The sequence below is a fragment of the Dromaius novaehollandiae genome, chromosome 14, assembly GCF_036370855.1.
Source record: "Dromaius novaehollandiae isolate bDroNov1 chromosome 14, bDroNov1.hap1, whole genome shotgun sequence".
In the NCBI taxonomy this organism is placed as follows: domain Eukaryota; kingdom Metazoa; phylum Chordata; class Aves; order Casuariiformes; family Dromaiidae; genus Dromaius; species Dromaius novaehollandiae.
The window spans coordinates 1,538,708-1,553,746 of NC_088111.1; the positions used below are offsets into that span (position 1 = coordinate 1,538,708).

The 15,039-nt window shown below is 45.9% G+C and overlaps 2 protein-coding genes and 1 long non-coding RNA gene across 3 annotated transcripts; 2 read left to right on the top strand and 1 right to left on the bottom strand.

Moving 5' to 3' along the window:
* Positions 1-635: 635 nt before the first annotated feature.
* E4F1 (E4F transcription factor 1) lies at positions 636-10,609 on the bottom strand. The gene is made up of 14 exons (XM_026103975.2): positions 10,400-10,609; positions 9,892-10,043; positions 9,656-9,752; positions 9,064-9,269; positions 8,729-8,849; positions 8,284-8,436; positions 7,662-7,828; positions 6,914-7,141; positions 6,477-6,582; positions 5,321-5,538; positions 4,752-4,950; positions 3,345-3,505; positions 2,450-2,512; positions 636-1,752 (listed from the first exon to the last, which is right to left on the bottom strand). Exons 1-14 carry the CDS (start codon positions 10,554-10,556, stop codon positions 1,405-1,407), a joined length of 2,376 nt encoding a protein of 791 aa, XP_025959760.1. The 5' UTR covers positions 10,557-10,609; the 3' UTR covers positions 636-1,404.
* On the top strand, positions 7,100-10,097 carry LOC135329913 (uncharacterized). Its single transcript, XR_010391557.1, has 2 exons — positions 7,100-7,164; positions 9,838-10,097. It is a non-coding gene; the product is annotated as an uncharacterized LOC135329913 (long non-coding RNA).
* A 478-nt stretch (positions 10,610-11,087) lies between the features above and the next one.
* On the top strand, positions 11,088-14,387 carry PGP (phosphoglycolate phosphatase). The gene is made up of 2 exons (XM_026103976.2): positions 11,088-11,731; positions 12,044-14,387. Exons 1-2 carry the CDS (start codon positions 11,119-11,121, stop codon positions 12,367-12,369), a joined length of 939 nt encoding a protein of 312 aa, XP_025959761.2. The 5' UTR covers positions 11,088-11,118; the 3' UTR covers positions 12,370-14,387.
* The last annotated feature ends 652 nt before the right edge of the window (positions 14,388-15,039 follow it).

Genomic DNA, 15,039 nt, shown 5'->3' on the forward strand with positions numbered 1-15,039 from the left:
ATTTCAGCTGTAGAGGCACTAAAATGGTAGACTTTTAGACAATTTCAGCATCCTGAGACCAGTATTAGAAATTTGCTGCTGAACTGTGGCAATACGTAATCCCAGCAGATAACAAACTTAATCCCTCTGGCCTTCCTCATCTTCATGCCATTGTTTAGCATCTGCTTACAGTGAGAAATTCAACCATGTCTCAGGTATCTCTTTGTATTTTGGCCATTTTGCAGCAGGGGAAATTACGGTTTTTGAGACTTTTTTTCTAGGGCTGTCTGCTTGCAGTCACTAGACAGGCCACTTTAAAAGCATAGCGGTAGCACAGCCTTCCAGTCCTGTGCTGGCATTGTCTGGGTGAACTCTGACAGGCACTTACCAGCATCCCTCAAGAAAACAATCTACCTTGAGGATGGAAGACAGAAGTAAATGATGTCTATGCAGGTGCCCTTCTGAAACCCCCCCACCTCAGACTTTAACCACAAATTGCTGTAAAGTTCTCTGCAGTATGGAAGTTTGTGGTTGTTTTGTGAAAAACAATGTGTTTGACTCACCCAATGATTAAGCACAATGGTAACTGGCCCCATTATCTTCTTCCAGAAATTATTCTCTGGGTCATAAACTCAATACAGCAGACATTGGAAAAATATGAGAAGAACTTTAAATAACTTTATTTTTATAAATGTATTTATTTACATGCTGAATCTGTACAATAGGCAATTAAAAATCTGCATATGATTTTAAAAAAATTCATGTACAGTATGGCTTTACACACCAACAGGCTAGCTCTCAGAGTAGCCTGTTTGGCATTGCAAGGGTACAATGATGCATTCTTTCATAGACCAGTACATAAGGCTAATTGTCCAGGGAAAAAAAAAAACTAAAAAACTGCAGTACCATGCCTTAGGAGGACTAAAGTAGTGAGGTTAAAGGCATGAAAGTGTTCAAGTGGTGGTGAATTCACACCAGAAGTCCTTAGGTTTGGTTTTCTTGTTTTATTTTAATGCATATGATTAAGTTATGTAGTCTCTTATGAGACACAACATACTTGCTTCGCTTTCTGAATTCTTTTAAACACCAGAACACTACTGTCCTGTGGTCAGAGGTAAATGCTTTGCAAAGGATAGTCCTTTATTTGAGGCAGCTGTACAAAATACTGAGTTAGACTGTCAAATATGACATATCAGTCACTTCCACAGTATAACCATGCAGAGGCTTTTAACTACTGTTATTTCCATTTTAAACAGAAAACATTTCAGGGCTGTACCATCCTGTTAAGTCACTTATCTATAGAAGCATTCATTCCCTTGCTCTGTGAACAATTATAACGGCAAACTTAGGACTGATCAAATTCCCCAAATTGGAGAAAAAGAGTAAGTTTTATATTAAGGTCTGTCATTCACTGCATGCTGTTCATTATACAATCACAGTCTGGACTTCCACCTCCCCCTCCTGGGAGGCGATCACAAACTCCCCTGCATGTTCCATTATTTCAATGTCCTCGGATGCGACCATTGTCACTGTTGCTTCTTCTGTCTCAATGCTACCCTCTGTGGTCAGCACTGCTCCTTCTCCGATGGCAGAAGCCAGTGTCATAGCGACCTGCTCCGTGAGGCTTTCGGGGGTCGCTATGGTGATTGTGTCTGCAGCATCTGTGGTTACTTCAGAGTTTTCTGCCACTGTAACATTCTGTACGATGATCTGGTGACCAGAGTTTGCTTGATTTACTATTTGTTGTACAACCTTCATAATGTGGCTGTCAACCTACATTCAGAGAAAAAAGGCCAGGTTATTTCATGATTTGTTGTAATGTGTTAAAAGTACAGAAAATTAGCATAGGTATAAACAGTGTCTGATGACAAACAGTGCAGTAAAAAAAAAAAAAGCAGCATTTAATTCCAGCTTAGTCCAGCCATTCACTGCAGTTCTCATTATCACCCCGAGAACAGGACATTCCTAAAACAGGTCGCACCTCATGTCACTTAAGGTGTTCTGCCAAGAGGGTATTTCCTCCAGTAAGTCAAACTTCGGTTTATAGGAAAATCTTGACGGCGCGCACCCAGACATTCAAACTCCATGAACTACAATTCAGGAGACTAGCCAGCCTCTGATTCTGCAACAACCATGACTATTTCTAGCATTCAGGAGTTCCTTAAGAGAATCATTTCCCAAAGGTTGAAGCGTTAATGTACGATTCTGTTTACCCAGCAGGTAGGCTCTTGTGTATTAGAGCTATGCAAGTTACTAGTCACCACTGCTGAGAGGAAATGGGGTCAGACCTTTGGTAAAATCCAGTACGGCCAGTATTATATTTTTTACAGAGACAGATCTGCAAAATTACAGTTGTAGGTAAATGAATTACATGAGGCTGGGTTTATGTAACATGATTTTCAGACACTAAAAGCAATTCATTTTATCTACAGCGAGGTCCCAAAGAGAGTAGTTTGTGTGTCTGCTTTACCTCATGTCTTGTTCCCTCTATTATTTCAGCAGCTTCACTGGTCTCCATGTCTTCAGTAGCAGTCTTGAAATACAAAATATGATTCCTCTTTTAGATTATAAAAAATCTTTTACTTCCAAGATGTAATACAATAAGATCTTCTACAGAAATCTTCCTGTTTTCCCCCTCCATGCTGCAGTAACTTCTCTAAAGACAACAACTCCCTGAAATTCCCTCCAAATCCCATTATGAAGATCTACTTAAAAGTAGTGCAGAGTGCTCACAAATAGCCGAAAGAACATCCTCTCTCAGCAGGACCTTGCCGACTGGCAGATTCTTCTCCTATTGGTAGCAGCCACAGTGTTTACTATGGCAGTACTAAAGGGACTCGACAGATGGACTGTGTTATATCCTGCACAGATAGGAGCTGGCTCTTTGTCATAGGGAGGGAAAAAGGGAAATGCATCATTCAGTTGCTTCTGGCAGCTGCAGCCAGTTAAAAACAACTGAGTTTATTTTGGACAAAATAAGCTAAATAGAGACAGGAGAAAAGGGTAGGTGAGAGTTGAGGGAAAGTTGAAGGAAATGTCTGAGGGCAGAAAATCCAGAATAGTCTGAAGTTTTCAGTGTCTGAACCTTCTGATTCACTGCTGCCAATCTTCCCTACACTCATTTTTCTGCCTCGCTCACATGCAGGACTTCTGGAGGGAAAGGAAGTATGCTCCAGAGGGTGTCTTTCTGAGCAAAATTACTCCCACTTTTTTCTAGGATCACACAGGCAGGGATAGCACTAGTTAGATCCTATTTCACCTTTTCCAAGAAGTCCAGATGAGAAATATGCACATCTGTGCAGCTTTTAATTGACAAAACACTGTGCTAAGTTCAGAACAACACTACTCTCTGCCCTACTTCTTACCTCAATGATGTATTCCTGAGTGTCTGCCACCACTGAAGAAAACTCTACCAAAACTGTATGAGGATCTTCGGAAATGACCGTTGCAGCTAGGTTGTCAGCTGACTGACTCTCCTCAGACACCATCACTTCTTCAACCTCCTTCAAAGCAAGCAGGCAGCCACCTGAATGGTATTCCAAAAATGCCAGAAAAACAAAACTTTCCGTAACCAAATCAGATATCAGGAGTACCTGCCAAGTACTAAGCAGCACTAATGAGGTCCCTTTAACAGAATGCCACTGTCAAATGACCAGCAGTTAGACAACAGTCTCTAATCCTACCAGCACAGGCCAAATAATGGCCTAGAAGAGGCCCATGCTACACCAAAGAACTGAGCCTCAAGTAGAGCAACTGTACAGTGCAATTTCAAGAAATACGCAAGTAAATCCAGATGTGTAAAGTCACATAGGACTTCAAAAGCCATATGTAAGAAACATACAATAGATTTAAGAGTTTTCGTAAGTTTTAAGTAGTATACTTAATTTCTGCTGATGCATATAATTTCAACATGTACTCAGGAAATTCTTTTTCCCCCCAGTAAGCATGTATGGTCCTTTACAGTCTCTGTACATCATCATCACTACCTAAAGAAGTTTGAAAATCCATGCGTACAAGCTAAACAAGACAAGCAACCCCAGCACCACTAATCTGATCAGAGAGGATTATCTGTAAGTACTTAGTGTACTTAAGGCATCTTCCTAGCAAAACATTATTTCATGTTTTTACAGGATTTCATATAAAAAATACTAATTTAACATCAAGAAACCAATGGGCAAGTTTAACCATAGCAATATGTGCTAAATCCTAAGTTTTGCTGAGTCTTCTCACCTCTTCCGCAACACAGAAATCAAGCTCCTTCTGGCATTACTTTCTAAAAATGTTCATTTTCTCCCTTTTTGTTTATAGCCCTGGAACAGAACCATTTCAAGATTCAGGACAGAGACTCTAGTACAATATAGGGTCTCTCTTCCCCATTTAGGGCAGCAGCTATACTTCAGAGACCACTTAAGGCAGAATTTGGAGCAGAAAGTCCACAGTGCTCCTGTGGTTAGATGCTTAATAGAAATTGTTTTGGTTATCTTCCTCTTTGTTTAGATTATCCAGCTTTTATATTAGAACTGCTCTGCAGTTACTTGTCCAGCATGATTTTTGATCAGAAATGTCACAGCAGAAATACTCATTAATGTAGATCTAAAATAAAAAAAAAATGCATCTCCTCTTCTGATGCAGCTGCAATGCAGGTAAACAAACAGCCATGTATGGAGGTCATTAGGTCATTTAACTCCACCCTAAAAAATCATTACCATTCAGACAAAAAGCAGCTTGTGCAAACCAAATCAAAAAAGAACACACACACTGCCATCTCTCACCTTTGGTCTTTAAGTGCCTGTTGAGAGTGCCATGCTCCGCAAACCCTCGTCCGCACTTGTAACACTTAAAAGGCTTCTCACCCGTGTGATGGCGGATGTGACGGACCAGTGAGCCCTTTTCCCGAAAGCCCCGACTGCAATACTGACATACGTAAGGTTTATCTTCCAAATGTGTACGGAAGTGAACTTGCTGGGCATTCTGTACAAAGAGATGCAACAGAAGAGCAGCTAAATGACAAACTCAGGCAAGCAGTATTTTTGCTTTCAATGTGACAGTCAGCATCTTTGAGGGCTTCTTCTCATCTACAACATGATAAAGATGTGTTTGCATTATTTTTAGGTAAATTTTTCATACACGGAGGAACAGTTTCCTCCCAAACGTAAAGATTTATTAAGACCCTTCCTCTTTTCCTCACTAAAACAAAAGCACCTTCTGGAGCTTCTGCCCTTATCAAAGGCAAGTGAACTGAGGCATATATTTTTTTCAACAGCAAAGCCTGCTAACTTCTCCCAAACACAGCTCTGGAAAGGAAAAGTGTGAAAGGAAGCTTGTTTTGAAGGGCGCACACCTTTGTCTTGTAACGCTTGCCGCACTTTGGACAGGAATAAGGCCGTTCATCGGAATGCACCCTGCGGTGCCCCTTGACATGTGCAATGGTCTTGTAGAGCTTGCCGCACTCTCCGCAGCGGAAACGTCGTTCATTCACGTGCACTTCTTGATGCTTCTTTAACAGATAGCCTTTCGTGAACTCTTTGCCACACTCCTCGCACTTAAAAGGCTTGTAATCTAGAGAGAGAGAAAATGCAGCACCTGATTGATGAGGGACAGAAAGCAGTATCAAAACAAGAAAATTCTGCAGTCATTGCTGCACCCAAATAGCACCACTCAATGTCAGAGGAACTGAAATACCCTGTCATTACACGGTAAGAAATCAAAGCAATTTTACCCACCAGCAGCAGCAGCTCAGGTCAAAATTATCAGGCTAATAAAAATGGTGCTGTTATTCACTTCAGGTCTTACAGGAAGCAAAGCTTGTCTTAAGCCCGTTCCTGGTGTTGCTGTCTGTAAAGATCACAGCTAGCTGATGGCTGAAGAGGTCACAGAGGCCCTTCTCTCAACAGAAGCAGAAGGCAGGGAAAAAACTTGTCCCTCTGCCAACTGCATTGCCCTCTTATGCAGTTAAGCCCTTTCCAGATGCATACCAGTACATGCCAGGAGAACAAAGTTCTTGCAGGATTCTAACCTGGAGAAGGAGGGAAGTGATGTTTTGAGTTGAGCGTATGGCCTTCATCCCATTCCAAAATGAGTTCACCTCAAACATTGCTCTTGTGGCCTTTAGTACCTTTCAAAGAGCTGTTCCAGCCTATCAACCTCTTCTGTCTCAATACCCTTTTTATGGGCCCCTCCACAAAATTTTACTTCCAGGAATGCAGCGTTCACTCCACAGCAGGCCCTGGAACATGGACCTTCTTTATATTTCCTTTATATTTTCCTTCCTGTATATTTCTCTTTAGCTTAACAAAAGTCAACTGCTCTAACCTTTTCAACATTGTGTGTTAAGCATCAATGGAATTTGCATGGCTGAAGCATCAATTGAATTTGCATGGCTGAAGTATTATTCCTTGTGAAGATAAAGAATTTGAAACAAAGAAAGCTGTACTACATTTCAGACCGTAGTAAGACAGAGTACATTTTAGACAACAGCATATGCAGTAGGACCTTACCTAAGTGTCCTTTGATGTGTGTTTCAAGGGATGTAGCTTCACTGAAGGCTTCACTACAGTGAGGACAAATGTAACTTTTGCATCCATTTGTTCTTTCTGTATCTGTCTATTAGGGAAAAAAAAAAGTACAACATAAGCCTTTTTTTTAAGTGGTGTGTTGCTAACCAAATTCCTATTAAATACACCAGTTTAGACAAGAAAGCAGTTTATGTTATCAAATAGGAGAGAGAGCACGAACACCACACTTGCAGCATATTTGAAAAACATAACTCTAAAAATCCTGTTATCCTTGACATAAAGACATGGGCATACGGAGAGATGCACTGAGGATAACGTGCAGGGTGATCAGGCTAATGCTACTCTTCACAACCAAGTGCAGGCACAGAAGATAAAAAAAAAAAAAGTTAACCTATTTACAAAGCGAAGTACAAACATACAGACTCTGGTTGTTCTATTTCAACACACTGTTCCCCACATGGCTCCTCTTCTGCTTCCATCACTTCATTTTCTAGTTCTTCTGTAGCAGCTACAGCAGGTTCATCTGGCTTTTGCATTTCCTCCATAGCGACTCGCTCTATCACGATGCCGGAATTCCTCATGGCCTGCCTCAGCAGATTCTCACTGTTCACTTCCCCCTCGCACGGCTGCTCCTCAGGCTGTGACGGCTAAAGGAATAAACAGTCCAACGGTAAGTACAGCAAACTCAAAGTCAGCCTTTCTGCTATGACAGTAATTATTACCAAGATGACCAATGTTGTGATATAGGATAAAAGCAACAAGGGAATAAGCCTGGACTGGAGAGGAAGACAAAGCGAATCTATAGTCTGAAAACATTCAGCTCAAGGGATAAGCCTTTACTCCTACCGTGGAGACACGTACAAGGGCATGGTCAACAAAAACACTCTTTCAACTTATACATCATCCAGTGTGTGGTGGAAAACCCTATGCGTGCCCCTGCATGCTATACAGATACTGCTAAGTCTCGTTTTTGACAGATTGCCAGAAATGGTTAGAGCCAGCAGTTTGCCACCTTGGTTTTCTGATGAAAAAGGAACCTATTTAACCATTTATTTCCAGCACACATATATTCTAAGCATCTAAGAAAGTGTTGTTTACAAGGTGAAATATTTCAAAATATGTCTTGCATAAAACACATGAAAGGTATTCAAGAGAAATGACACTCACATCTTGGTCCAGGGACTTTGCATCAACAACAGGAAGTTCCTGCATTTGGACATGAACTTCATGAAGGACATTGCCTTTTGCGTCTGTCACTAGATGAATCACAGGTGAGGCCTCAATCGATTCACTTGCAATTGACGAAACTGTGTCTGTGTTTGAACTACAGGATCCTTCAAGAAAAGCAGCAGAATGAATCATTTGGCTTACTTCAATTTGCTGCGCCCTACAAAAACGCATCTTGGAATACAGATATGGCAGAATGATTGCTCTCTGCTTCTACAGAGTATACCTTCTCGCATGCATTGTTCTAGACAGTGACATGTTTCATTTTCTAAATAAGTTTCATATGATCCAAAAAGGAAAAACAAAATCCAAAAAACAGTTGCGTGTTAAAAACATCTTTGTACCAGATTCTCAAATATTCTTCAAAGTCTATGCCTGGGTACATGCACTTCAAGTTAATAGTTGAGATCTGTATACAAAAACGACTTTTTCCTGTATGAAAGATATAAACTCAATATCATAGCAATATTTTTTTCTTAAACAAAAAAGAATTTATAGCTCTAGCACCAGCAACACACTTGGTTTTATCAGACACAAGGCACGTATTTACAGCATCACTGACCTGCTGGCAAATCATCTTTATTGACTACTATTTCTTTGTTCATGTTGAAGCGAATTTTTTCAGTGCAAGGTGTCAGAGATTTCAGGTGTCGAGTCAAAGCTCCAGATTCCCTGAAGCTTTTCCCACATTTCTTGCATTTGTAAGGTCGTTCATCTGGAAATGGCATGCATCAAAACAATAGCCTCAAAACAATAGCATCAAATTAGCTTTAACCGGTATTAGTTCTGTATTGTGGACTTCCAGAAGAACACCGTCCAGCTTTTTGCAGCAAGGTGACTACGCTTAGCCTTGCATTACCTCCCAGCACCCCCCACATCAGGGAGTCTGATGTTCTCAGCTCAGCGAAAGAGGGAAAGCAGCAGCATATTCTACTCTACAGCAAGCTGAAGAGCCACACACTTGCATTCCAGCAATAAGGAGCTCTTATTTCAGAGTAGTGTCTTACCAGTGTGACGCCGATGGTGTCGAATCAGAGACCCTTTTGTCCTAAAGGAAGTTCCACAGAGTTTACATTCATAGTCCTTTCTGCTGCTGTGAGTGATCATGTGAGCTTTGAGGATGCTGGCCTAGGGTAAGAATTTATTTTAAAAGATGCTCCAAATAGTTAAGGAGTTAACATTTCAACCATAAAACATAAATACTCCTTTTGAAATCAGAACTTTACTTTTGAAAGCACAGCATGCAACCAAAAAACACACCTTTTATCAAGTCCTCAGATACCTCAACATACAGCCAACCCAAACGGCTTGCTAACCAGAACACAGTAAAAGTTACACTTACTGTTTTAAATGTCTTCTGGCACAATTCACACACATATCGGCCTTCTTTATTAACCAGAAGCTTAACCTTTATCAGTTCTGTGGAAATATCCTGCTCCTGATCATCAGGATTGCCTTGATCTTCAGTGACTTCCCCATCAACGCTACCATTTGGGTTTTCAAAAACATGGTCTCCTGCAACAATGACTTCTTTTATGTGCCCACTACCTAGGGAAAGGATACGAAGACAGTTATGTTCTTTACAGGAGACAGCTCTGCGTGGCTGGATCAACTTATTGTTTCAGGATTTTACAAACCAGGAAGGAGAAACAGGTACTTCAAAACTGGAACAGTTTTTTATAAAGTTCTCAGTGTTACAATAAAAGTATTAAAACTGACATTTCTGGAACAGAGATTTAAATCTAAGCTGTGTTAAATCTCAGCTAGGTGAGGATCGCGGAGGTGGCCTAGGGAAGCCTTTCTGTTACCTCTTGAAGATAATGTCTAAGTCCGAACCCTATGACATTTCATCTACCAATGACAATGCAAATCAAACACAAGAGGACACACTACTAACACAGCTGGGATACAAAAGCAAGTATCTCGACGCTTACCTACTATAGCTGATGCATTACTGATTTCCTCTGCTGTCGAAGATGCTTCAACAACTATATGTGCAACAGTTATAGACTCCTCAACAGAAGAAACAGCCTGTTGTAAGAGATAATGTTTTAGTAGAAGAGTTTTATTCCTTTTAAAACTATCATGTTATTTTCTCTCCCCTCTAACCCAACAGCCCATTGCATCCTAACTATTTTGGGCCGCAGCTTGGGGAGAAGCCTGCTCCCACCTTTTGTACTTCTTGGTTGAGAAGACCTGCCGAGGCAGCAGCGAGAGCTTCCGGAGCGCGCTGGCAGATCTTCTGCAATTTGTGCTGCACGAACTCCTCCAAGGAGGTGAACTCTGACTGGCAGCGGCCACACTTGTGGACATCATCTTCGTCTGCAGTGTGAAGCGGAGTCGTTAGCTCTGAACAAACACAGCGCGTATCGCGTACGAGACTTTACGCCGAAAACTTTTTCCGCGCTCGCTGCGGAAAACCTGCGGGCGAGGGAGGAAAGGGCTGGGGGCGCGGGGGGCGCAGCTGCGCTGCCCCGGCAGCGGGACGGCTCTCTGGAGAGGGGCGCGGGGGGTACCGCCGGCGGGGCCGCGGGCTGCAGCCTGCGCGGCACGGAGGAGGGGGCGGCAGGGAGAAGGCCCCGCCGGAAGCCCTCGAACCAGCCGAGCCCGGGGGGGCTCCGGCCGCGGCCCCGGCTTCCCCGGCCGCGCCGCCCCACCCCACCCCGTCCCGCCAGTACCTTCCTCGCCGAAGGGCGCCGGGAGGCTGAGGAAGGCGGCGGGGCCGGCGGGGGCCGCGGCAGGGCCGGAGCCAGCGGCCGCCGCCCCCTCCCGCGCCTCGGCCGCGGCTGCCGTAAGCCCCGCCGGCCCCGCGCTCGTTGCCATCGCGGCCTCCATGTCGCAACGAGCCGCACCGCCAAGATGGCGGCTTTACGGCCGTGTCGTCATAACAACAGGCCCGCGTGTGCCGCGGGACCGGCCGCCTCAGGGGCTCGGCGGGAAACGGCGCCCCAGCTCGGGGGTTCCGACCGCGCGCAGCGGTCCAGGCACCCCTCGGCGGCGCCGGTGCTCGACCCCCGCCCCCCAACCGGCCCCTGGTGACCTTTGACCCCTCCGCGACCCTGAGGGTCTCTCTCGTGACCCCGGGAGCGGGCGGGGCTGCGGGCTCGATGGCCCAATGGGCTGCGCAGCGCCTGGGGCGGGCGCGCCCGCCGGCCAATGGCAGCGCGCGGCGGGCGGGCCTGTGAGGCGGGCTGGCCAATGAGAGCGGGGGAGAGAGAGAGAGAGGTGACATTCCCCTCCCCCCCACCGCCCGCGGCCGGAGGAGCGGCGCGAGCCGGCCGGCGCCGCGGCCGCGGGGCGGGGCGGGGCTCGGCGGCGGCCAATGGGGGCGCGGGCGGCCGGCGGCGGGCGGCCAATGGGGGCGGGCGGGGGGCGGGCGCGCGGCGCGCGGGCGGCCATGGCGGCGGCGGGCGGCGGGCGGAGGTGCCGGCGGCTGGAGGGCGAGGCGGCGCGGGCCGTGCTGGGCGCGGCCGAGGCGCTGCTCTTCGACTGCGACGGCGTGCTGTGGCGCGGCGAGGCGGCGGTGGCGGGCGCGGCGGCGGCGCTGGGGCGGCTGGCGGCGGCGGGCAAGCGGCTCTGCTACGTGACCAACAACAGCAGCCGCACGCGCGGCGCCTACACGGAGAAGCTGCGGCGCCTCGGCTTCCCGCCCGCCGAGCCGCGCCACGTCTTCGGCTCGGCCTACTGCGCCGCCCGCTACCTGCGCCAGGCCCTGCCGCCCGGCGCCGCCGCCTACGTGCTGGGCAGCGCCGCGCTGGGCGCCGAGCTGGAGGCGGCCGGCGTGCCGCACCTGGGCCCCGGGCCCGCCGCCCTGCCGGGCCCCGCGCCCGCCGACTGGGCCCGGGCGCCGCTGGAGCCCGCCGTGCGCGCCGTCCTCGTGGGCTTCGACGAGCACTTCAGCTACGCCAAGCTGTGCCAGGCCCTGCGCTACCTGCAGCGCGACGGCTGCCTGCTCGTGGGCACCAACCGCGACCACCGGCTGCCGCTCGAGGGCGGCGCCGCCATCCCCGGTGCGCGGTGCGGGGAGCCCCGGGCGGTGCCGCGGGAGGGGGGAGCACGGGGCAAACGGTGTCCCCAAAGCTGGGGCCCTCGTGCCTGAGAGCGGGGGAAGCTGCGCTCGGCCTTTGCTTGGGCGGCCATGCACTCTCCTGCGTGTGGATCAGGTTTTACGCACTGCCTCGGGTATCACCAGTTGTCATTCCTCTCCCTCTGCGTACCTGAGGCGCTGTGTTCCCGAAATACCCGTTGATTTTGCCCTTCCTCGTCTGGGTACTGAGAGTCTTCTGCGGTCTCTAATCAATCGTTTTCTATCCTGTCTCCAGGGACCGGCTGTCTGGTGAAAGCGGTGGAGACGGCAGCGGAGCGCGAGGCATTTATTGTCGGCAAGCCCAACCGGTACATGTTCGATTGCGTGGCCAGCGAGTTCAACATCGACCCCGCTCGTACCATCATGGTGGGAGATCGCCTGGACACCGACATCCTCATGGGCAACAACTGCGGCCTCACGACTCTGCTGACTCTCACCGGAGTCACCACGCTGGAAGAAGTGAAAGGTCACCAGGAGAGTGACTGCCCTGCCAGGCAAAGCCTGGTTCCCGATTACTATGTCGATAGTATAGCTGACCTCCTTCCAGCGCTGGGGGATTAAATAGCAAAACTCTCACAGCCTTTGAAGCGGTACCCTGAGGAGGGCCCTAAGTAATCACCTTGTGACAGTAACGTACTCAATATACCACCAGAAATTGGCCACCCTTAGCTTTTTAAGCTTTCTGTCCTCTCTGTATGATTTTTGTTTACATCTTGGTCTTCTAAAATGCACTTTGAAAGGAAGAGGGCATTATGGTGTCACTCAAGTCTTGTGGGTTTGGGGCTTTTTTATTATTATAAGTAATACATATATCTAACTATGCGTGATACTAGGTGTTATTGTCTTCTAGACTGAGTTGAGGAAAGTAGAGCAGAGTGATCTGAGGAAAGGAACCCAACAGCTTACAGTATGTCCTCTCGTGGACAGAGTGTAACTCAGTCTTGTTTATTCAGGGAAATAACTCTTCGAGTGTGTAGTTACTCAGTGGCTGTGTTTGGAAATGCTTGCAGTGGCTGATGTAACTAGAATTTGGCCTTAGATTGGTTTTTCAGACTGGGTCCCATTCTAGCAGTGCAGCCCATTGCAAGTGTGACCTCAGGTCAAAGAAATTGAAATCTGTCTTTATTTGATCACAAAAATTGCACTTGTGATGCAGATTAGAATGATTCCACGTGCAAAATGCGAATGGTATCTTCTGTATACTGTATTTGTCCAAGTATTGGATGTATATGTAAAGTACACGTACATACAAGAACTATCCTGATCCTAAATATATATCAGAATATATTTAAAATATAAACTTAAGTATAATATATGATAATATATCTTGCTTCCCAAAAGGGAGGATAAGAGGAATGTACTTCACTGATCACTATAGGTTTAAGTTTTGTAAGCTTTTGCATTTGGTAATGCGGAAAGTATGTAATCACATAGGATGGTCCTGCACTAATACTGCTTCCCAGAAATAACTGGATTGATTAGACATGAAGTTAGTCTAAATTTTCTTATGCTTCCCTGCTGCCTCAGCATCAAAATAATTGCTTGCCTTGGCTTTATTTGTAGAATATGAATTAGGGCTCAGTCTACAACGGATGAATATGGTACACATCGCTACTTCCCACTGAGGTAAACCTGTACTGGTTAAGTGTGATAACAGCACAGTGCTTCCTTTAAATACCTGCTTGTAACATCTTCCTCGTGTATCTGATGTTGGGGCCTGGCAACAGTCACTTGTCTGAAAAAGAGTGCCTGCTCAGGTGATTATTTTATTTTCATCTTTAGATAGGTTTTGAGTGATGCACAGCTCAGGCTATGGGATAGATTTTTATGCTGGCTGAACTGAAGGCCACAGTTCAAAGCTTTTGTATTACAAAAGTAAGTGGAAAAATTAAATATGCAAGTACTGTATTGTTAGTCCATAGATTACACTACTGGCAGTTTAAATTTAAACGCTGAACTTCCTTTATCTCCCATTGTTTAGCTGAATAGCTCTAGTAGTGTATTCGATGCCATTTCCTTCCACTCGAACACTAGAAATAAGTAAACTTGCCACCTTGTTTGTATGGCAATAACTGTGCAGTTCATGATGTCTTTCAGTATTACCAGAATACTATCTGGATCTTGTAAAAGACTGTTCATTTGTACTCGGAGTTGTGTAAGGAAGCATGAATAATCTCTTCCTTGTTTGTGTCTCCACCTAGAAGGCTTACGAAAGTCACAGAAATGCTCATCAGGTAGAACTTTTCCTTTAAGTAACATAGACATAGTGGATTGCCTGCGGTTAGGGCTAACTTAGCAATGCATTCTTTGATTCACTTCCTAGTTTTGGTGCTTACAATTTCAGAACATGTCAAGTAAAGTAGTAAATTCCAGGTGAGGTGCTCAGCCTTGTTGAAGCGGCACACCATTCCTGCTGAGAACTGTTCGCTGTACAAGGGAACCATTACCTCGATTCACTGTTCCCCACGTATACCGAAATGTATTGGTGAAGGTGTCGATCATGCTTCAAAAATCTCTGTATCAACTTCCCAGTGGTTTTTGACCCTCTACTTGAATTCACATTAAACTTATGAACCTGCTTTTCGCTGGCATTTTTCTTGTTTTGTAGTCTCTTCTGCATGTGTTTGGATGTAACTGTACTTTGTTGAAATTGTAGGAGTTAAGGATATGACTCCAGTCTTTATCATCTTTACTCCTGACATGCAATTTTACCAAAAAAAAAATACATACTTTTTTCATTTTGGGTGCCTAGAACTGTGCTTGGCTCTTAGCACTGAGCTGGTATTTCAGGGTCATGCTCTTACTTAGAGAGCAGAGTGCTTTCCCCTTCTTACCAATGCTTTTGCAAACAACATTTTATAGATGGTTTTACTTAATTTTTGTGCCTTAGAATAAGCATGGTGCAACCTTCATAGAGTAAGAAAGTGCCTCTTGTGTGTCTGTTTAGAAATCTCTGGGGGGAGAATATTCTGTTTGTATGTTACAGCTGGTTTTCCAAGTTTCTTGTGCTGAGCCTCACTGCAGCAGAAATCAGCTGGTGGGTTGCAGTGGAGGGGACTGCTTTGTGCTCCTCTGAAATGTCTCTGACTTTGCAGAAGTAGGTCTGGTGACTGGGCTGTTTCAACACTTCCGTTTCTTCAGAGCAGCGGCGGTGTGGCATGCTGCAGTCTCACGTTCTCCTTCTTACTATTTTTAAAAAAGAATGATGGTTGACTCTCTTTGGCCATAGCC

Coding starts and splice junctions, on each gene's coding strand:
- E4F1 (XM_026103975.2), bottom strand. CDS start 10,556: ATGGAGGCCGCGATGGCAACGAGCGCGGGGCCGGCGGGGCTTACGGCA. Junction 7,829..8,283: donor TAAAGATGATTTGCCAGCAG/GTCAGTGATGCT, acceptor CTTTTCTTGAAG/GATCCTGTAGTTCAAACACA. Junction 3,506..4,751: donor CAGGCACTTAAAGACCAAAG/GTGAGAGATGGC, acceptor AATACCATTCAG/GTGGCTGCCTGCTTGCTTTG.
- PGP (XM_026103976.2), top strand. CDS start 11,119: ATGGCGGCGGCGGGCGGCGGGCGGAGGTGCCGGCGGCTGGAGGGCGAG. Junction 11,732..12,043: donor GGGCGGCGCCGCCATCCCCG/GTGCGCGGTGCG, acceptor TCCTGTCTCCAG/GGACCGGCTGTCTGGTGAAA.